This window comes from Alternaria infectoria (genome assembly GCF_024043175.1).
Source record: "Alternaria infectoria strain BMP 0036 chromosome Unknown scaffold_18, whole genome shotgun sequence".
In the NCBI taxonomy this organism is placed as follows: domain Eukaryota; kingdom Fungi; phylum Ascomycota; class Dothideomycetes; order Pleosporales; family Pleosporaceae; genus Alternaria; species Alternaria infectoria.
In genome coordinates this window covers 229,819-247,943 of record NW_026250707.1, presented here as the reverse complement: position 1 = coordinate 247,943, position 18,125 = coordinate 229,819, and the positions used below count along the sequence as shown (strand labels likewise).

General features: G+C 53.0%; 5 protein-coding genes across 5 annotated transcripts; 3 read left to right on the top strand and 2 right to left on the bottom strand.

Moving 5' to 3' along the window:
* Positions 1 to 57: 57 nt before the first annotated feature.
* Positions 58 to 3,885, bottom strand: J4E92_008700 (uncharacterized protein; the record flags this gene model as incomplete). The annotated part of the gene is made up of 3 exons (XM_051500051.1): positions 58 to 2,624; positions 2,674 to 3,044; positions 3,092 to 3,885. The coding sequence occupies 3 exons, from the start codon at positions 3,883 to 3,885 to the stop codon at positions 58 to 60; spliced, it is 3,732 nt and encodes a 1,243-aa protein (XP_051349749.1).
* A 603-nt stretch (positions 3,886 to 4,488) lies between these two features.
* Positions 4,489 to 5,192, top strand: J4E92_008699 (uncharacterized protein; the record flags this gene model as incomplete). The annotated part of the gene is made up of 2 exons (XM_051500050.1): positions 4,489 to 4,913; positions 4,961 to 5,192. 2 exons carry the CDS (start codon positions 4,489 to 4,491, stop codon positions 5,190 to 5,192), a joined length of 657 nt encoding a protein of 218 aa, XP_051349748.1.
* Positions 5,193 to 6,735: 1,543 nt separating this feature from the next.
* Positions 6,736 to 9,107, top strand: J4E92_008698 (uncharacterized protein; the record flags this gene model as incomplete). Its single annotated transcript, XM_051500049.1, has 2 exons — positions 6,736 to 6,740; positions 6,779 to 9,107. The coding sequence occupies 2 exons, from the start codon at positions 6,736 to 6,738 to the stop codon at positions 9,105 to 9,107; spliced, it is 2,334 nt and encodes a 777-aa protein (XP_051349747.1).
* Positions 9,108 to 9,536: 429 nt separating this feature from the next.
* On the top strand, positions 9,537 to 11,095 carry J4E92_008697 (uncharacterized protein; the record flags this gene model as incomplete). The annotated part of the gene is made up of 3 exons (XM_051500048.1): positions 9,537 to 9,605; positions 9,656 to 9,752; positions 9,804 to 11,095. The coding sequence occupies 3 exons, from the start codon at positions 9,537 to 9,539 to the stop codon at positions 11,093 to 11,095; spliced, it is 1,458 nt and encodes a 485-aa protein (XP_051349746.1).
* Positions 11,096 to 11,442: 347 nt separating this feature from the next.
* Positions 11,443 to 12,681, bottom strand: J4E92_008696 (uncharacterized protein; the record flags this gene model as incomplete). Its single annotated transcript, XM_051500047.1, has 1 exon — positions 11,443 to 12,681. One exon carries the CDS (start codon positions 12,679 to 12,681, stop codon positions 11,443 to 11,445), a length of 1,239 nt encoding a protein of 412 aa, XP_051349745.1.
* Positions 12,682 to 18,125: the final 5,444 nt, after the last annotated feature.

Below are 18,125 nucleotides of genomic sequence, written 5' to 3'. Positions count from 1 at the left end.
GATTGCTTAGTGTCGCCCAACGCCTCATTCCCATAACCGGCATCATTTCATCGTAAATCATGCAGGCCCCCTCAACCTAACAGTACCCCCTCTCATCTCCTCATCCGCACCTTCATCATCATCCTCGCCCTCGCCTTCCACATCCTGTAACCGCATCGCCCTCAACAGGTCCCTACTAGCCCTCGTGCCATCCCTCAACTCCACCGCACTCTTCAGCAGCATATCAGCCATAACCCTTGCATCCATGTCCACGCCCAACAGCGCCTCTACTTCAGGCCCAGTCGGGACGGGGAAATCGACGAGCGGCTTCCCGTTCGGGCCGACGCTGACGGTGGTGGACTTGCGACTGTAGCGTGGAGCGTCTTGCTGATCAAAGTCTGAGGAGGAAGAGTACGTGTTGCCGTGGTGGTACGAGTCGTCGGTGTCGGAATCGAGGGTATACGTGGTGGAAGTGAGGGTTGTGGATGTAGAGTCGGTTCTGCGCGAGGAACGGAGAGGGGCGGAAGCTTGGCCCATCGGACGACGTTGTGCGGCGAGGTTGAGGCGCTCGAATGTGTCCCAGAGGTCGTCTACGTCTTCTTCTTCGAGCGAGGTGTCGGTTGTCACGCTCATGGGAGGTGATTGGTCGTCGCTGCTTAGTCCGTAGGCCATGTTATGCGACCAGCCGTCCCAAATGATCTGCTGAGAGCGCTGGTTTCCGCGGTGGTATTGGCCGGAGCTGGGTGCTGGTTTCGCCTGTGATTGTACCTGGCTCGCTGAGCTGACGCCTCGAGCGTGCATGCTGGGGTGGTGTGGGTCCTGGTTTGTAGGATGGCCTTGCTCATCGTATTGCTGAGGTGTTAATAAGCCCGGCACGGCCTGGTTCGGTTCCGACTGCGACTTCATGTGGAACGAAGCGCGGTGGTTGTTTTGTGATAGCTGTACCTGGTCCTCAAGGTTAAATGGGTTGTCATTCATGCGGTCGATTCCCGCTGTGACAATATCAGAGCCAGACGTGGATGGACGGTAGTCCTGCACCATTGCCATATCGAGGTCAATCATGGACGAACGAAGAGGAGATCCAGGCGCAGAGCTGATCATCTCGGGATAGTCATCAATAGGGTCAACAGGCGCTGTTTGGGCGTGTCGCAGGGTCGGCCGGAAACCAGATGCGAGAATTGGTGAAGATGAGTCCGTCTTCGTGTGCTGACCGCGCCGTGGCTCCTTCGGGCTACCCATGGGAAAGGCAAAGTCTTGAGTCTTGCGATTATCGTCCTGCTTGGGGAACGTCCACTCTTTCGTCTCGCGTCGTCGAGAGATCCGATTTGATGCGCGATTCCTGGGCTCATTATTGGCCTCCGCCATCGCTGCGTCGAATGTCCATTCTACTGTGCGTCGATTTGGTTTCTGAGGTTGCGTCGGAAAAGACCATTCCATTGTCTTGCGATTAGGCTGCTGTTCAGCAGGAAACGACCACTCCATCGTCTTTCGGTTTGGTTGTTCCGAGGGGAAGGACCATTCCATGGTCTTGCGATTCTCGTCATTCATGCTGGGGAAGGTCCAGTCTTTCGTGGCTCGTTTAGTCATCTCATCTTCCTCATTGAAAGCATCCCGGCGCTCCTCTTCTTCCTCCATCTCACGTATGATGCTCTTCATGCGGTTCGCGCGGATGGTCGGCACCTCACCCAGATCGATACTGGGTATCTCATCTGCTGATGGCATCGAGAAGTCCAGGTCAATGACGGTCTCGCGGTTGGGCGCGCCAGGATTGAAGTCGCGTAGGACCAGATCGGATGGAGGGCGACCATTCGGAGGATCTGGCATATCGACTGCGCTGTACCGGTACGGTGTTGTATTCGTATCGAATAGCTTGTTCAGACGTTTCTGGCCTCGGACGATAGACTCCTCCTTGAACCTAGCCTGGAGCTGTTCGAATCGTCCCATATCTGCTATAGGTGGTAGACCCATTCCGTTGAAGCCCTGTCCGGCCCCACCCGCAAAAGGATCGCCAAATTGTGGTGCATGTTCCTGCTCGAATTCTTCTGATACGTTGAAAGACCAGTCATCGTCTTCGTCGTCTTCCTCCTCTGGGGCAAGCGGGTCTGGTGCTTGGGCACCGTACGGATTGAAGAGCGACTGGCGTGCACCGCCCTGTTGCTCCCATACATAGTAGTCCTCGACTAACTTGACGAGCGACACAGTCGGATACATCTTGGTAGTGTCCGCAAGATATGGGTGCTCCAGGATCTGGTCGGGTGTTGGTCGATCTTGCGGCTCTGGCTGGAAGACGAAAGCTAGGAAATCCTTGAGTTCTTGGGAAAATCGATCACCTTCAAGCACAGGAACACCGGCCGTTGGCAAATCGAACTGCCCAATCTTGTGATGAGGCGGGTAACCGCAAGCCATCTCATAGACAGTGCAAGCGTAGGCCCAGATATCAACCTCGTTTCCGTAGGATATCTCCTTGGGTTGCATCAAGCTGTGCGGGTCCGCATCCTTGACCCATTCCTTTTGCAATTCAGGCGCCATCCAAAAAGGTGTACCGACGATAGTCGAGCGCTTCGATCTCTCCGGCTCCAGGGTGTTGGAGACACCGAAGTCGCAAAGCTGCACCCGGCCGTCTTCAAGGATAAGAACGTTATTGGCTGGATTTGGTCAGCAAGAATTGAGGACAGTAAAACCAGCACTACTCACACTTCAAATCTCGATGTAGCACACCAGCTTCATGGATGTACTTGAGACCTTGCGCCAGTTCACGTGCGATGGGTATGATAAATTTCTCCGCCAGTCCAGGTCCAGGATCCTTGGTCATGGCCGTCGGCTTCATCAGCGTGTTGACACTACCACCACTGGCATACTCGCTGACAATCCAGAGTTCATTATGAACAGGCCTGGCCTCCTCGATGATGTTGACGTAGGGTCTTGCCTTGCTGTCTCTGAGCTGCTGCAGGATATCGATCTCCTTAAGAGTGTCCTGGAGGTTCTTGTGTGTCATCTCCTCGTAGTCAACCTTATCGATCTCGATGATCTTGATGGCAACGAGCGCGCCGGTATTTCGACTCTTTCTTTGTAGTGTCAGCGAGTGTTCTGGGGTTCGCTGCATGATACCCACCCTTTGTAGACGCGGCCATATGCACCCTTGCCAATAAGCTCGTAGAAGTCGTATGGCGGTGGTTCCTCACCACCCCGCTTGGCTCTCTCTGCAACCAGGAGCTCCATATCCTTTGCTTGTTGCATTGCACGCCCTTTGGTGCCACCCATCATGGGCGGCTGCAGTCTTGCAGGTTCCATGTCTCTGAGGTATCTGTATACTTTGTCGAGGTGGAGCCGTTCGGTTGGGGCGTCTTCTTGCGGCTCGAAGGGCGACTCTGCTATGCGCTCCAACGGACTGTCTACTAGGGTTGCGGTTGTGCTCTCGAAGCTGGTTGCGATTGGTAGAGGCGGAGGCGGGCGGTCAGGTTGGCGTGGACGCCGACCGGGCGATATGTAATTGGTAGGGTCAGAGGCAGAGTACGAGTGTCTTGCGGTGGATTTCGGGCGGCCAGGCTTGATGGTGCCTGGAATGGATCGTGATAGAGGTCGTCGCGGGACAGGCGTTTCCGGGAGGGCAATGGCAAGCCTTGGCTTCGGCGTAGGCGGGCACAGCGGGCTTCTGTGGTCTAATATCGGACTCGAGATATCGCGCTTGTCGATGGAAGGGGTGCGAGAGGAGCGGGAGGAGCGGGAGGAGTTGGCTATCTTCCCTTTGATTGAGTCTGTCAGCTTGGAGATCGAGAAAGAGCGACTGGATCGTGTCGCCGGTGTGCTGTCCAGTGAGCGAGGCGGGGTCACCTCTCCCATAGGGATGAGATGGTCGCCGTCGCTCACCGACCGCTTCAATTTAAACACCGCTTCGTCGCCGAGCATGACGTTGTGGTGTTATTGCGGCATGTTGGTGTTTGGGAGACAAATCGCACTCACAGTTGTGTTATGACGTTCCACGTTGTTTACCACAGGTGAATGCGGCTCATGGCAGGCAGGGTCGCGTGCGGTGAGCGTGGGTGTTCGTTCACATTCACAGCTCCACACTCCGGAGGTTTGGAAGGCCTATCAGCCAGACACGATCACAATGCAAAGTAGCGGAGAAGATGAAAATGAATGAACAAAGCGAGACGTAGAATTGGGCTGTATAGAGAGATGGGACGGCGGTGCCATCTGGCAGACATCGAAGTGTTGACGATGCGAAACATGGATCCAGGGTCTCGACGTTTCGCGCGCGGGTCACGCTAAGGCAACCTTAATTCCATCTGGGGCAAGCGCGCCCCACGTTCCCGTGCCTGACATCATCTGCGCCACATGTGCGGCAGGCATAGCAGCTTGCCAACTTTCTGTGCATCAAAAGAGATTGGGTCGAGATGCTCCCTAGATATCTCCATACATACTCAATATCCGATCTAAGACCTGATTAGACTCAATACACTTGATACAACCCGAGCAACCTTAAGAAAAGCACTGAATCAACGTCTCACCATGGTCGCGCAACCCATTGGCACCAAGAAGACGCCCGTCACGTCGACGGCGAAGAAGACACCAGTAACAGCCCCAGTCAAGAAAGCACCTGTCAAGGCGCCAGCCGTTCAGCCTCCCAAGAAGCCTGTCAATACCGCCATGCAGAAGAAGCCTGTGACCACGGCCCCTAAGAAGCCCGTCACAAATGTCGCAGCCAAGAAACCCGTCACAGCTGTCGGTCAAAAGAAAGCTGTACCAGCACCAGCAAAGAAGCCTGTTCAACAGCCACAGCAACAAGGTTGGATCAACAAAGGTCTCAGTGCCGCATCATCAGGCATTGGAAGTGCTGTCGGCGCCGCAACGACTGGTATCGGCAATGCTGCCGGTGCAGTCGTGACAGCGGCAGGCAGTGGTGTTGCTGGGGCAGGGCGAGGCGCTGGCGCGAGGTAATACACCACATCCTGCAGTAGTTTCCCTGACTGACATGCCATAGTATTGCGAACTCGTCCCGCACTTGGGGCGACATGGTCCGCGAGTACGGCAACTCCCTCAAAGACATCACTGGCGCTCCCGGCAGTCGGTCGACCACGAACAAGAATCCTCTCGGTCTGAGCACAAGTGGCGTAGGAGGTATGGCATCCATGGCTAGCAGGCCTGGTGTGCCTGGCCTCTCAGGAGGGCCCGGTAAGGGGGGTGGTTCGGCCAGCAATCCTCTGGGCCTGTAAATGAAGACGTTGAGCCTAAGAATATAGACCGAGTTCATGAACGGCCAGAACACTACATACAACTTTCAGTGACTGAATAGGGGGCCCATAGTGTATCAAGAGGTCGACATGCAATTTTCAGTGGTTAAACGGATGGTCCAAAGTATAGTTAAAGCTCTAAACCTAATCAACAACACTTCAAGAACAAGCAATAGTTAACATCGTATTCTACAAACACATATTCCAATCAACCCATTGCTGGGGATACCATCTATGTAGCCAGCGAATAAAGAAGACATGAATTCCAAATTGCATTCCTAACAGGCTCGAATTCCCCTCTTTTAGTTTCCCTGGCGTTGTATGCAAACGCTCATTTTGAACTCCCCTTCACCATCCCATCTTTGGCTGGTCATTGCGCGAGACTAGCGCAGGCCGCCGCCGCCCATAAGATCCCCGCTGTCCTTCCCCCTGACTCCATCTTCTTCTTTGCCAGCTGGCCCGCTTCTTTATCAACACTTCGGTAGATCGCAGCGCTATCGCAATGGAACTATCGACTCTTCAGACTGACTTGGTGGATCATGGTGAGCAACACCCTCCCTCACTTTCGCTAAGATCACAGAGATACACTCTTGAGATACGGTCATCCGAATGACCTTATCGCATCACACCTTCAGACACCGCCTGCACCTTTGGAATGAGTAGGAGGCTGGCTTCGCTACCTTCGGGCTCGCCTTTGGTGGCATCTGCTTGCACCAGCGCGAACGATGCATGCAATAATAACAGCCGTACATCAAGATGTCTCGACTATGCATTTGGGCGAGCGGAAGATGGCGCGTATATCGAGCGCGCCGTGACACCGCTGGTGGGCACTTCACCAAGTGCTTCACCGTCGAGTTCTGTCGTGGGCTTCCGATCATACGAATGCCTTTGGGCGCTAGTTATGTGGCCCTGGCAACTTTGGCGCCGGTCCTGGTTTGGACGGGGGATTCTTACAAGCTGGCTCGTTTGAATCATGGTCTCTTGGAGAAACGACCTCGGGAGCATATCCGTATGCATAGACGTCTCCCTGCCACGTATGGAGAGCGATTCACAGGCCTCAGTGCCGGAACGTGCTTCGCTGGGAACTTTTGTCGTGATGGTGCGTAGTCTGCCAGCGCAATGCCCTTGTCCGTTACTCGACTTGTGTTGTATACAAGGTCTACATTTCTTTTCATTGAGCTTTCGCCTTTATGGGGTTACTCGAGGAAGGGATGAAATCGTCTACAGAATAGTGAGACAACAGACTCGAGGAATTTGGTAGACGGAGAATGCAATGCCCACATACACGACGTTGGTGTTGTGCGCTGCTTGGCGTTTTCCCAATCAGGTAACTTCTGGAAGCCCGTCGATTACTGTCCACGGGTGTCTGCAAAGTTACCACAGATCCCGGCCGTCACTGTTATCGATAACGCTAGCGTCATCTGAACCTTTCGGCGGACGAGACATGCACGTAACATAGCAAGTCATGGCTGGCTGCTATTTCGTAATTCTTCGACCTTTGGAATCCTGCAAACATACCACTTAGATGCGGTAAATTTGTTACCGCCTCTTGCTCTTGCTACCTGCAGAAAGCGCTTGCTCATGCTTGCGCTCCATCGACTGCGATGCCTTCCACACTCCACTCCGTTTCAAGCGCGCGCTCTACGAACGCTCCCTCGAGTAATACCGACATATGTCCCGCGATGGGATCCCACTCTACACAAATCTACGCGACCCGCTACGGCGGTGATTGAGTCAACGAAGACGGCTGAAAACCCTGTCTATGACCCCGACCGAAGTTTGGAGCGCGAGCAGCTCAGGGATGCACACATATCCATTGTCACGCCTGGGCTCAGTGCTCCTGGAAAGCGTCTAGCTATCAAGAGACTGGACCGAGTACTGGAGTTGGTCAACAGCACCAATGGCCGCGACGCCAGTCTACGCGCGCCCCTCTGGCGGGCGTACTCTTTGGCCAAGGCCTCTGACCCGACACTCTTAGCACGTCTTCCAGAAAGAGCCTGGGACCTGCTCTGGATTACGCAATCCATCGACTCATCCACCAACGCGAATCGCACGGCACACATTGCACAACTCTACCGTGACATGGACAAGGCTGGAAGGACTACAACGGCCGGACAGCGGGCCAGAGATCTAGAGAGCACCTTTCTCTCTGGTAGAGAAGACCAAGCTCTTAGAGAATGGGAAGAGGATCACACTTTGGGATTCGACGGCATACGACAGGATTACAAGCCAGAGCATCTCGAGGTCGGGGCTAAGCTCCATGCGCTTGCGGGGAATCTAGACTACAGCCGAAGCATCATGGAAGAGCTATTCAAGTTATACCCGAGTTGGGACACTTCCGTCATGATGGCCGTCTTCCGTGCTCACACGAGTTCCGAACTTCAAGAGCACCATGATCTGGCAAAACAGATCTATGTCTCAATGAAGGAGAAGAAGGGCGATGCGCGCTCGATCAAGGACTACGACGCTTGGCTTGTGGGATTCTTGGAATCCCGAAATCTGGGCTACGCCAAACAGGTGTTCCGGGACATGGTCAGGGAGGGCTATCTGGCAACTAGCGGCACCGGAGAACGAGTTGAACAAGTTCTGAAGAGACTGCAAATGCTGTATCGACTCGGAACTGATATAGCGGCAATGACTAGTATCGCTTTCGATGCTATATCCGTGCTACCGCCTGCTTATCACGGCCATTTATTCGGTGACTGGATGAAAGCGGCTGTGGTTAGGAAGGCGCCGTTGGTGGCCGCTCAGGTCATGGAGATGATGCTCAAGCGAGGCTACAAACCGCAAACATTTCACTTCAACATGTTCCTCAAAGCGTTGATACGGACTAAAGAGAGTCCGAACGTCCTGAAAGCCGAAGACATTGGTTGGCGCATGATCGAAGCAGCTCGTACACTACCGCAACAACGTGATCTTCCTCGAGACACAGCGGCGCGCATCATTGACAAGAGAACCGCGGATACTCATAACAAAAGTACCGATATCGTCCAACGTGCTCCTCCTGCAAACGTTACAACATTCGCGCTCATCATGCAGCACCACGCTAAGAGTCTGCAATGGGAACACGTCGATTATCTGTCCCGTCAGCTCAAAGAAACGACACTTGAGCCCAATGCAACCATCATGAACGTTCTCATGGACAACAAATGCCGCCAAGGTGCCTACAGCGAAGCATGGAAAATCTACAAGACTCTGACTGAACCGCAAGAAGGCGACGCAGGTGTCTTTCCTAATGGTGCAAGCATACGTTGTCTCTGGAAAACGCTCCGTCTCGCGCTTGGCGACCCTATAAATCGCGAAAATCCAGGGTTACCCACCCCTCGTGAGTTACTAGCAGAGATGATCAGCTGGTGGACGCTCAGTCGCAGCCGCTACGACGCCGACCGCTTTCGTATGGGCCTCGCAGGCGCAGATAGTGGAGCAATCACATCACTCATCATGCATTGCTTCAGCTACACTCAAGATCTGGCTGGCTCCCTGATCGCTTTGCACGTCCTTCGCCATCACTTCGACATCTTTCCCACTAACGAAGCAGCGCAAATACTGCAAGGACAGATAGCCTGGGTAGACATGACACGCGAATCCGAAGCTGTGCGCAGTTCACACTTCCACAGTCGTTCCAACAAGAAGAACACGGATCGCATAACCATGGTCTACAACATCTTACTCCAACGACGGTTGGCGAGAATGGATCTGAAGGAAAGCGAGTACGAGATGTTGACGGATGAGCAGATTGGTGATATGGGACTGAACCTCTTGAGTGAGTTTGTCAGAGTCGTGCTCAAGAGGAGCTATCCACCTGAGGTTGTAGAGGTGATGATTGATGCAGCGAGATGCGCAGTGGGTGTACCTGACCTGCCGACAGGGGATATGGATGCTTTTGAAGTGGCTTGAACGAACTTTATTGCAAAGTTGGAGGATGGTGGACGGAAACATCTAATATGCGTGCAAATATAATCAATACAATACAATGAATCCTTTCAACACTTTCATTTATAATGGAAATACCAAAGCAAACCACAATCTATCCATAGCTCTAAAGTCCAGCTTCGCAAGATGTCGTTGTGGTGAATTGACCTCATTGGCCATGGCTGCAGGTAGCCGAAACATGGGTTTAATCGATCGAGCCCTCCGCGGCGGCGATCGATGACGCTCCAAAGCTCAGATGTCCACAACGCGCCCAAACACGGTTAAAGGTAACGGCTGCTTATTTACGATGACGCCCACTGTCATGCTGAAGGCTGGGACGCGACCCTCAAAATTCTTTGGGTGCGCTTCCTCTTTGATACACGATCACAACCCATCCCTCGTACCCCGGTGATCATGTCTTCACAGGGCGAGCGCGCACCGTTGCTGCAACAAAGATGGAGTGAGGAAGGCGAGCCGCGGACTGTAAGTTATCTTGCGCACGCGTTTTCTTTGCGTCTGCTAACTCGTGACAGCATCTTCGCATCCAAGACCTTTCGAATGACGAAAACCCGCGAGAATGGGCGCGATGGCGCAAGATGGCCAACGTGGCTGTCATAGCCCTCATGTCCAGTACATACACTCCCGTCGCCTTTACATGATGTATACTAACACTTGTGGCAGTCCTCAGCCCCCTCGTGTCCTCCATGTTCACGCCCGGCATTGCGCAGATCGCCGAAGACCTCAAATGCAGCACAACGGCCGTTATTGGAACAACAACTGGCTTCGTAGTCATGCTCGGAATCGGTCCCTTGATCCTCGCGCCGCTGTCCGAGACGTTTGGACGGAGGAAGATATACCTCGTGTGCTTCTCCATCTTCACCCTGCTACAAATCCCCGCCGCGCTCGCGCCGAACATCGCGTTCCTCATAACGGTACGGAGCATTGCTGGCTTCTTTGGTAGCGTTGGCATAGCGAATGGTGGCGGCACGATCAGCGACATGTTCTTACCAAGCGAAAGAGCTGGAGTTTTTGGCTGGTACCTGTTGGGCCCGTTGCTTGGACCTACCCTGGGACCGTTATTCGGCGGTATCATCGTACAGCGATTGAACTGGCGCTGGGTCTTCTGGATAATGACTATCGTCTGCTTCGTCAACACTTTGGCTGGATACTTCTTCCTCCGGGAAACGTACGCGCCTGTCATCCTGAATGCGAAGAAGGCGGAATTCGAGTCTCAGAGCAACGAGTGGGATGGCACGAAGTACTCGTACGAGGGCGAAGATACACGGCCGTTGAACGAGAAGCTCACGCAGGCTCTCAAGCGCCCTCCGAAGATCTTTGCGCAACCCATCGTCGCGGTCATGGCTGTGTACCAGGCGCTCATCTTCGGCACAACATACAGCATCTACACGAATATGCAGCCCATATACCATGACGGCTACGGTTTCTCCACTGAGCAGGTCGGATTGTTATACCTCGGTCCTGGATCTGGGTTCCTCTTCGCAGTCTGGTTCCTCGTCCCACGAATCGACACCGTGTACAAGACGCTCACAGCGAAGAATCACGAGAAGGCGCGACCTGAGTTCCGCCTCCCACTGGCAAACATCGGCTCAGTCTTCATCCCCATGTCGCTCTTTTGGTTCGCCTGGGCAGTACAGAAGCACACGCACTGGTTTGCATCCATCTCCGCGACCTTCTTCTACGGCATCGGACAAGTCATGATCTTGAACAGCACGCAGAACTACTTCATCGACAGCTTTGAGAAGTACGCGGCTAGTGCCATCGCTGCTGGTACTGTGTTCCGTAGTGTCGTGGGAGGTGTTATCCCGATCTTTGCGCCCATGCTGTTCGAGAAGCTGGGGTATGGTTGGGGTATCAGTACGTTTGCGTTTGTGAGCTTGCTGCTTGCGCCTGCTCCGATCTTGTTCTTTATCTTTGGTGAGAGACTTAGGGAACGTTACCCGGTCGATTTGTAGATCATCATTCAAGTAGGTATCATTTCTGTATTCATGGCGCAACTTTCCGTTCCTGGTCACTTCTAGAAGACTTTCCCTCTATCTCTGGCTTCCAAGTGGTGTTGGACAGACTCAGTCTATCACCATGTCTACTAATAGAGATGCATGTGAACCGTAAATGCGTTTGTACAAAGCACCGCAAGGGCTATGCAAGCGCGTCAGAACACGATCAACCTCATTCTCCCATCATATCGACTAAGCGACGTTCATGTAACCCGTGAGCGCGTTCAAACAAAACAGACCGTGAGGGCTATATGGGAACCTCAGCAGAAGGTCATCACCAGAAGCCTTTTCTTCGTCCTCCCATATTAGAAGCCTTTGTAGATGTTCTTGACGTACTCCAAGAATTCGTCAACGCCTCCAAGTTCTTGCACCAACATCCCGACCACGCCCTCTTCCTTCGGTGCGTTCGCCTGTCCTGAAGCCTTCTTATTCTTCTTAGTCTTCTTGTTCTTCTTGTACTTCGAGGTCCGCTTCCTCAGCTCAGCCTCGTCATAGTCATCAGAGGGTATGAAGCGTACGTTTTGTACGTTCATCCAATCCACTGATTTCCCCCAGCGCCACTTGGAGATGCTCTTCTTGTCCCCCTGTGCTTTCCAGCCCGTCTTCACAATGCCTCGAACAGCTTCTCGAATTAGCCACACCAACATGACGAAGGCGGGCAGCGTCTTGCCTTTCAGTCGAAGCGACTCGATACCAACGAAGATGTTAGCCTTAGGGTGAGCGCGACCGAAGTTTAAGATACCATGAAGGATGTTCTCGTCCGCAGTCTTGCCGACCTTGAAGTCGCCGACGAGGGTAACGTTGCGCACATTGTCGAACCAGTCTGGTCCGGTCCAGAACCATGGAGGAGTGGGACGAAGATGTTCGAGGCGTCGGAAGGTGTCGAAAGTCCACCCGTTGAGTTTGAGGTCGTTCAAGCGCAACTCCAGGCCGCGCGTGAGCGTGAACAGCTCCCTGGAGGTGTACTGTAAGGCATTGAAGGCCTTTGGAAGACTTCGCACATCCCCGTAGTTAGCAAAGCCGTTTCGCGCGTCTGCGTATGGTACACTATTGCAGATGGCTAGGCGGAGGTGACCCTGCTCCTCTCGCATATGTATCTCACCACCATCGTCCGTCAACGCCAATCCGAAAATTCGACTGCGGAGTTCTTCTGGCAGGCTGAGGAGCGTGCTCATCCTTTGGAATTGCATTCCGAATTCGATCCCATCCTTCTTCCAGATCAACCTGCCAACGGTGTTGCCTTTGAGGAAGAAGCTGATGTGCCGGCCGGCGGGCTCTTGGCTCAATGTTCTCCTCGAACGGTCTCGGGGGGCGGCTGGTGTGACAGTGCCTGTAGGTATGAATTCGATTGGGTAACCATTTGTTGCGGTTCGTTCGTGGAGTTTAATCCCATACTTTTGGTCTTGAAGATCGAGATCCTCGATCTGGAGCTTACTGTTCACAACACTGATCTTGACGCGAACACTCGAGGGCTTGTGTTCGTAGCTGCCAGCGTATAAGGGCAAGAGGGCGCCGGAAGGCGGGTCGGGTACCACTGGTGCCATAGTCGAGCCGGAGGCGAACCTTGGAAGTCTCACAGGTGATAGAGTGCTTTGGGCGGTGATTAGAGTGTGTGAGAGGGGATTCAATTACCTGACGACCACAGTCTGAACGTATGGCGCTCATTGGTTGTAGACAGCTGGTCAGAGCTCGTTGGGAGGGCCATTCCATCTTCATTTAGGAATCAAGTATCGGTTAGTCTGATGAGATACCCCGCTCAATCGCTGCCTACAGCCTGACTAGGTAAGATTGGTATCAATTCCAAGTGAATATGAGTTGACTAGACTACGAGGGACGTCATAAGTGCGCACTCACCTTCACCTGCTACTAGCGAGCAATCCACAATCGGCAAGCGCGCCTACTAGCGCCTTCCGCGCGAACTATATATTCGTGCGCTCCCCAGGTGCCCTCACTTACGAACTACACCAATGTTGCTTCTTACACCATCACAGAGCGACAGGCTACTCAAAAATCTCGCAACGCCCGCTTGCGCCGCTGGCCGACCGCGTCAGCCTCATACGCGACGTACGTCGCTATTGATCTATGTACGTTCATTCCCCAACTACAGCGATGACCTCGCAGGCTTCTCTTGGAAATTCTCGCTTCATGCAAGAATGGACTACGACACCGTTCACACCTGGAAGCATCGCGGCAGCAGCATTGCTACCTGCCTGCGTATCTCCCGGTGGCATTGCTTGGGCCAGCACAACAATGCAGTATATGAAGAGTTTAGACGCTTCACCAGGTCTTACTCTCAATACTTGGATGAGTACGCTCCTTGAACACAAAAGACCGGACCTCGCGTGTTCAAGCGGCTGCTATACGACACCACTTAGACAACAGGTATGTCGGTGGTCACTCGTGCCTGTCAACAGCAAGTTCCCGCTCGTCGAAGACCTAAAACCTTCGTTGGCACAGGCGGGCTGGTCTGCCTGTGCTATGAATGCGACGTTGCGCCCCGGAGCGCTCCTGTCGTTGTCAGTCTTGGGGAAAGCGGAGCTCGCGGAGGTCTCCCCCGTGCCGCTGGCGGAAACATTGTGCGGATAGCTTACGGCCGTCCACGATGCAAGCCCCATATCTGCTGTTGAACAGTGTGTCTATACCACTTGTCCTCCACATCTTTTTCATCGGGTTGATGTCTTCATGGCGTCACTTGAGGAAGAAGCGCGAATGGATTTGAAGTGAGGGACGTACCTCAGCAAATGCAGAAGCTCCGGTTGGTCATGACGCTACAATAGCTCATTGGTTATGTCGAGCATATAAGTATTACTGCAGCGCCCGTAGCCACTTAGTAGGTAACACTTGTTGCAGAAGACCATATATGGCTTCCAACCCCGCTTTTCAGAGCCATTGATCTGTCGAGAGAGTGACATCCTGTGTTTCCACACCGTAAGATTTACGAAGTGAGATACCACCATGAGAGTAACAAGCTGCTTGGCATCCATCTCATGATCAAGCCAAAGTCTTAGTATCTTCGTCTGTTGCCGATGCGGGACTCCTATATAAATCCATAATGCAGCACCTGCATGCTTCGAATCGTCGCTACTGTTCTTCCCAACATCAACTTGAACACTTCCCAAAGATGCATCTCCTCCCATTCCTCACTACCTTTCTCACGGTCTCGGCCGCGACTCTCGCAATCCCCGCCGAACCCCCCTCTGATGCTACCACTGCTCAGGCTTGCCCTGGCCGACGCATCAGCTGGGAGGGCGGAGGCTGTGAGCGCAATTGGGGAAGGGACTGTCTGAATCGCTGCTTAAACGCTGCAGGGGGTAAGCGATGCTGCCCTCGTTCGGTCGGTTGGTATCAAGATCGCGGAGGATGTGTGTGGGGTTGGGAGACTTGCCGGTGTACCTGCAATGCCTAGGCAGTGGAGGTACGCCATTGGATTGGTATGAAATCATGGTATCGGCGGTTTGAGCGTAGAGAAATGATTGCTGACGCCTCATTTGTAGTTGAGATTGTATTGGGGTTAGTGCGCTGTCTCGGGTTTTGGTACTTGGATAACGGTTGCGTCGATTGGCAGGCGGTGTATCCGTGGCTTTCGTAATCTACATGACGAGTGGTACAAATCTGGCACGAAAGTCCAGTCGTTTGGAGGTATTCCGGTACGACGACTATCTCGATACGATCAATGCGAAAAGTCGGTTTTGTTCGTGTAGGCTTCTTGACACTGAACCCGATGTCTCTTCTCCTGAACGCATGTCGTGACGCTCGGATTCAGTCGTGAGCAAGTCACACCTTGATAGTTACACGATCAGAATCATGAGTTTAGGTGTTTAGTGCCGTTAAAAACGAGAGGAAAGTGCAAGAGATCGATGATGTTGCGACGGCTTCCTCATTCCGTAACCGCAACGGGTATGACGTCACCAGACACCAGCGAACAACATCAAAGCCATCGCAATCATACCGTATACCAAAGCACAATCCAATGACCAGCCCGAACCAGTACCAGACAGTAGTCTGAGTCAAGGGCGCACTCTACTTGTTCTGCTTGTCATTCGATCTCGACCCCCGACCCTCATGCTGACTGTCGCGATATTGCTCGGGGGAGAAGCGGCCCCCAAAACCCCTGGACGTGCGTTCTCACTCATAGGCAGACCTTTCAAAATATTATCTCCCAGGAGCGACAGTCTCGTTTCACGGCATCGCAGAGTTGTGGGGGGCCGACAAACATCAGTGCAGTCTTGAAGACACAGCCCAATTCTAATCTGCGCCTCAGCACCTTCCAAGGTCCCTACTGGCTACCGCCTTCATCTCCTTCATCTTGAGGCCGAAAATGTACTGGCCAACTTTCCCAGGAAAAGGGTCTTCAGGGCTGCCTTAATATGGCTAAAATGTACCTACATGGAAAATGGGCTGCGCCACTCGCACATCCCCGAGTCCAAGCTTGTTGCTCGATAACGAAGCGCGCAGCCCCTGCGTGTTAACATTTGCACGACGTCCAACCTGAAGATATGGAAGGCTCTGCGCCTCATTGGTCAAAGACCTTGCATGACTAGACTTCTGTGGGTGCGGTCGGTTGGCCTCACATGAATTGTGCCCAGGTGTCGATCAAGTCAAGCTTGGCAAGGTGAAGTCGAAGCGTACCGCATCGGGGCTTATTCCTTCCCCAATACAGCGCTACAGAGCTGTTCTCTCAAGCTACACTACTCCATGTCTTTCGCTCATAAAAACAGTAGAACCCTCTTGTTCTTTGGAGAGACCAAAGCCACTCGAAGTCATCTTGCCTGAACATTTACCCTCATCAACATGCCTCCATTCACTTTACAACCCCATACGAAACACATCCTGTTGGCTTCTTCCATCGTTGTCGTTCCGATGATCACGTTCACCGTCGTGATCCTTGTGCTAGTCTTTCACAATCTAGCAAGTGATCTAGACTGTCCCTATAGCGAGATATGCCCACAGTCTCCGCTTATCAATGTCACCAAGGCGTCTCACTACTACGTCGATTTTCCGGCTACTCGCCTCGTTTTCGTATCTTCTTGGTCATCCACCGTTAGCTTCGCTCTCGTGAGCGCCCTTATGTCGATTTACGCCTATTGCGCTGCGCGCCGGCTTACGGAAGCTTCCGTGTCGCAGGACCAGAGCAGATGTCTTCCTACATCTTATGAGACCAGCCTTGTAGTCCGACTCCTGAATGCGGATTACCTGTCTCTGTGGGAACTATCCCGGCCATGGCGACGGTGGTCCTTTCGGCGCGGCACGAAAAGCAAATCACCCGGGCGAGCTACGAAACCAACGGTACTACGAGCATCAATATTCGTTCTATGTCTAGCTGTGCTCGCGAGGTACGCATGTGATTCATTAGACTCAAGGCCGTGCTAATATTCCCAGTGTTCTTGTGCATGCGGCAGACGGCTATCTCCATATAGCGACCGAAGCAATAGAGTTAGTTCAGGTCTTCCCTCAAGATCCTACTCAGCATCAGTACGGCAGGAGCATTGATCCATGGTGCTTTGGTGATAGCGAAACCGTGGGTACCATGCAGAACAAAAACTTCTGGGGTTGCGGTATGACGACACACATAGACGACAACGAGTCTAGGTTGAGACTTACAAATAACACCGAATTTCTCGCAATGGTAGACGAAGGCTATGGGAAAGGCATCATGAACTTTACTGAGGAGACTGGAAGCCAATACGCGGTTGTTGGTCCAACGATATCGCCCTCCGAAACAGACTGGCAGGCGACATCGTACGCCATTTCGTCCCAGTGTGCGCCTATACCTGCTACCGCCTGCGATATGCAGGTGAACTCGAACGTAACTAATGACCTTGGAAAGATAATAATGCCCTTCGACTGCTCCATCGCTCGCGGCTCGCCGATCGATTACTCAGGGAGCTACATCGGATTCGCATTCTCATACATCTTTTATGATTTCCACAAGCACTTAAACGAACGCGGGACATTTAGTAGAATGGGAGGGCTCGATTTTACCCCTAAAAACGAGGAGGAATCCATTATACCAAACATAACAAAACAGGAGAGTGCTCAGATGTTCCCAAGCACGTGGAGATGGACCGCAGCCGTTGCTCTGGATTTAGACGTCCGTTTGGACGACTTACCAAGAGACATGATTGGCAAAGCCTGGCTGATGGACCCCGCGTATGCGCATTCCGTGATGGTTGTTGCATGCAACACAACAGGTGAGTAACCGCTACCGAAGAGCGCTTTACGGTCGTTGTTCTTCATCTAATAGGTCTTTCCAGTCTACAATGTCACATATAGTGCTACTGGTGGTACAATCAAAAAGTTGGATGCCCATGAGAGTAACTCTACTGTGGCGGGTATCTCAATTCTCCCCTCTATCGACAGCACAGGACAAATGGCGGAATTAAAATACAGCGTTATGCGACAAGCCAATCCTCCAACATCTTTGGAACAGTGGATCTCAGCCTTAGAGCTTGGGATGAGCACCATGTTCGCCCTTCCTTTAGTGGTGCACACAGTGCCGGCAGACAGTATTCTAGTGCAGACAAGAGCCAAAAAGATTATGACTAGAGCGCCTGTCGCTGCTGTCTGGCTGCTGGTTCTAGCGAACCTGTTCTTCGCGGCTCTCGGAATTGGACTTGCCATCATGGCCTGGAGGACAGCCGACCAAGACATTTACCAAGTCAGGACGCGGCTTGGTGTCCCAGGCTTAGCGGCTGCTCTCTTCGAGAGGAACTCCGAGAACCGCATCGTCAAGTCTGACAAGGAGTTGTTCCAAGAAAATGACAAGGATGGACTGCCGCTGGTTCTTGTTGGAGTTCAGCATACCGTTACCGGAGGCATGGCGTGGTCACTTCGCGACAACCAAACTGGCCGTCCATGTTTGGCGGACGGGGCGAAGATGTCGACTGCTCACATCAGTGATAACACGCACTCGATATCGGAAGAGACGACCGGCGCTGAGGAGGTCGCCCGCATATCCGACAGCTCTGGTAATGAGGCTGTGGAACAT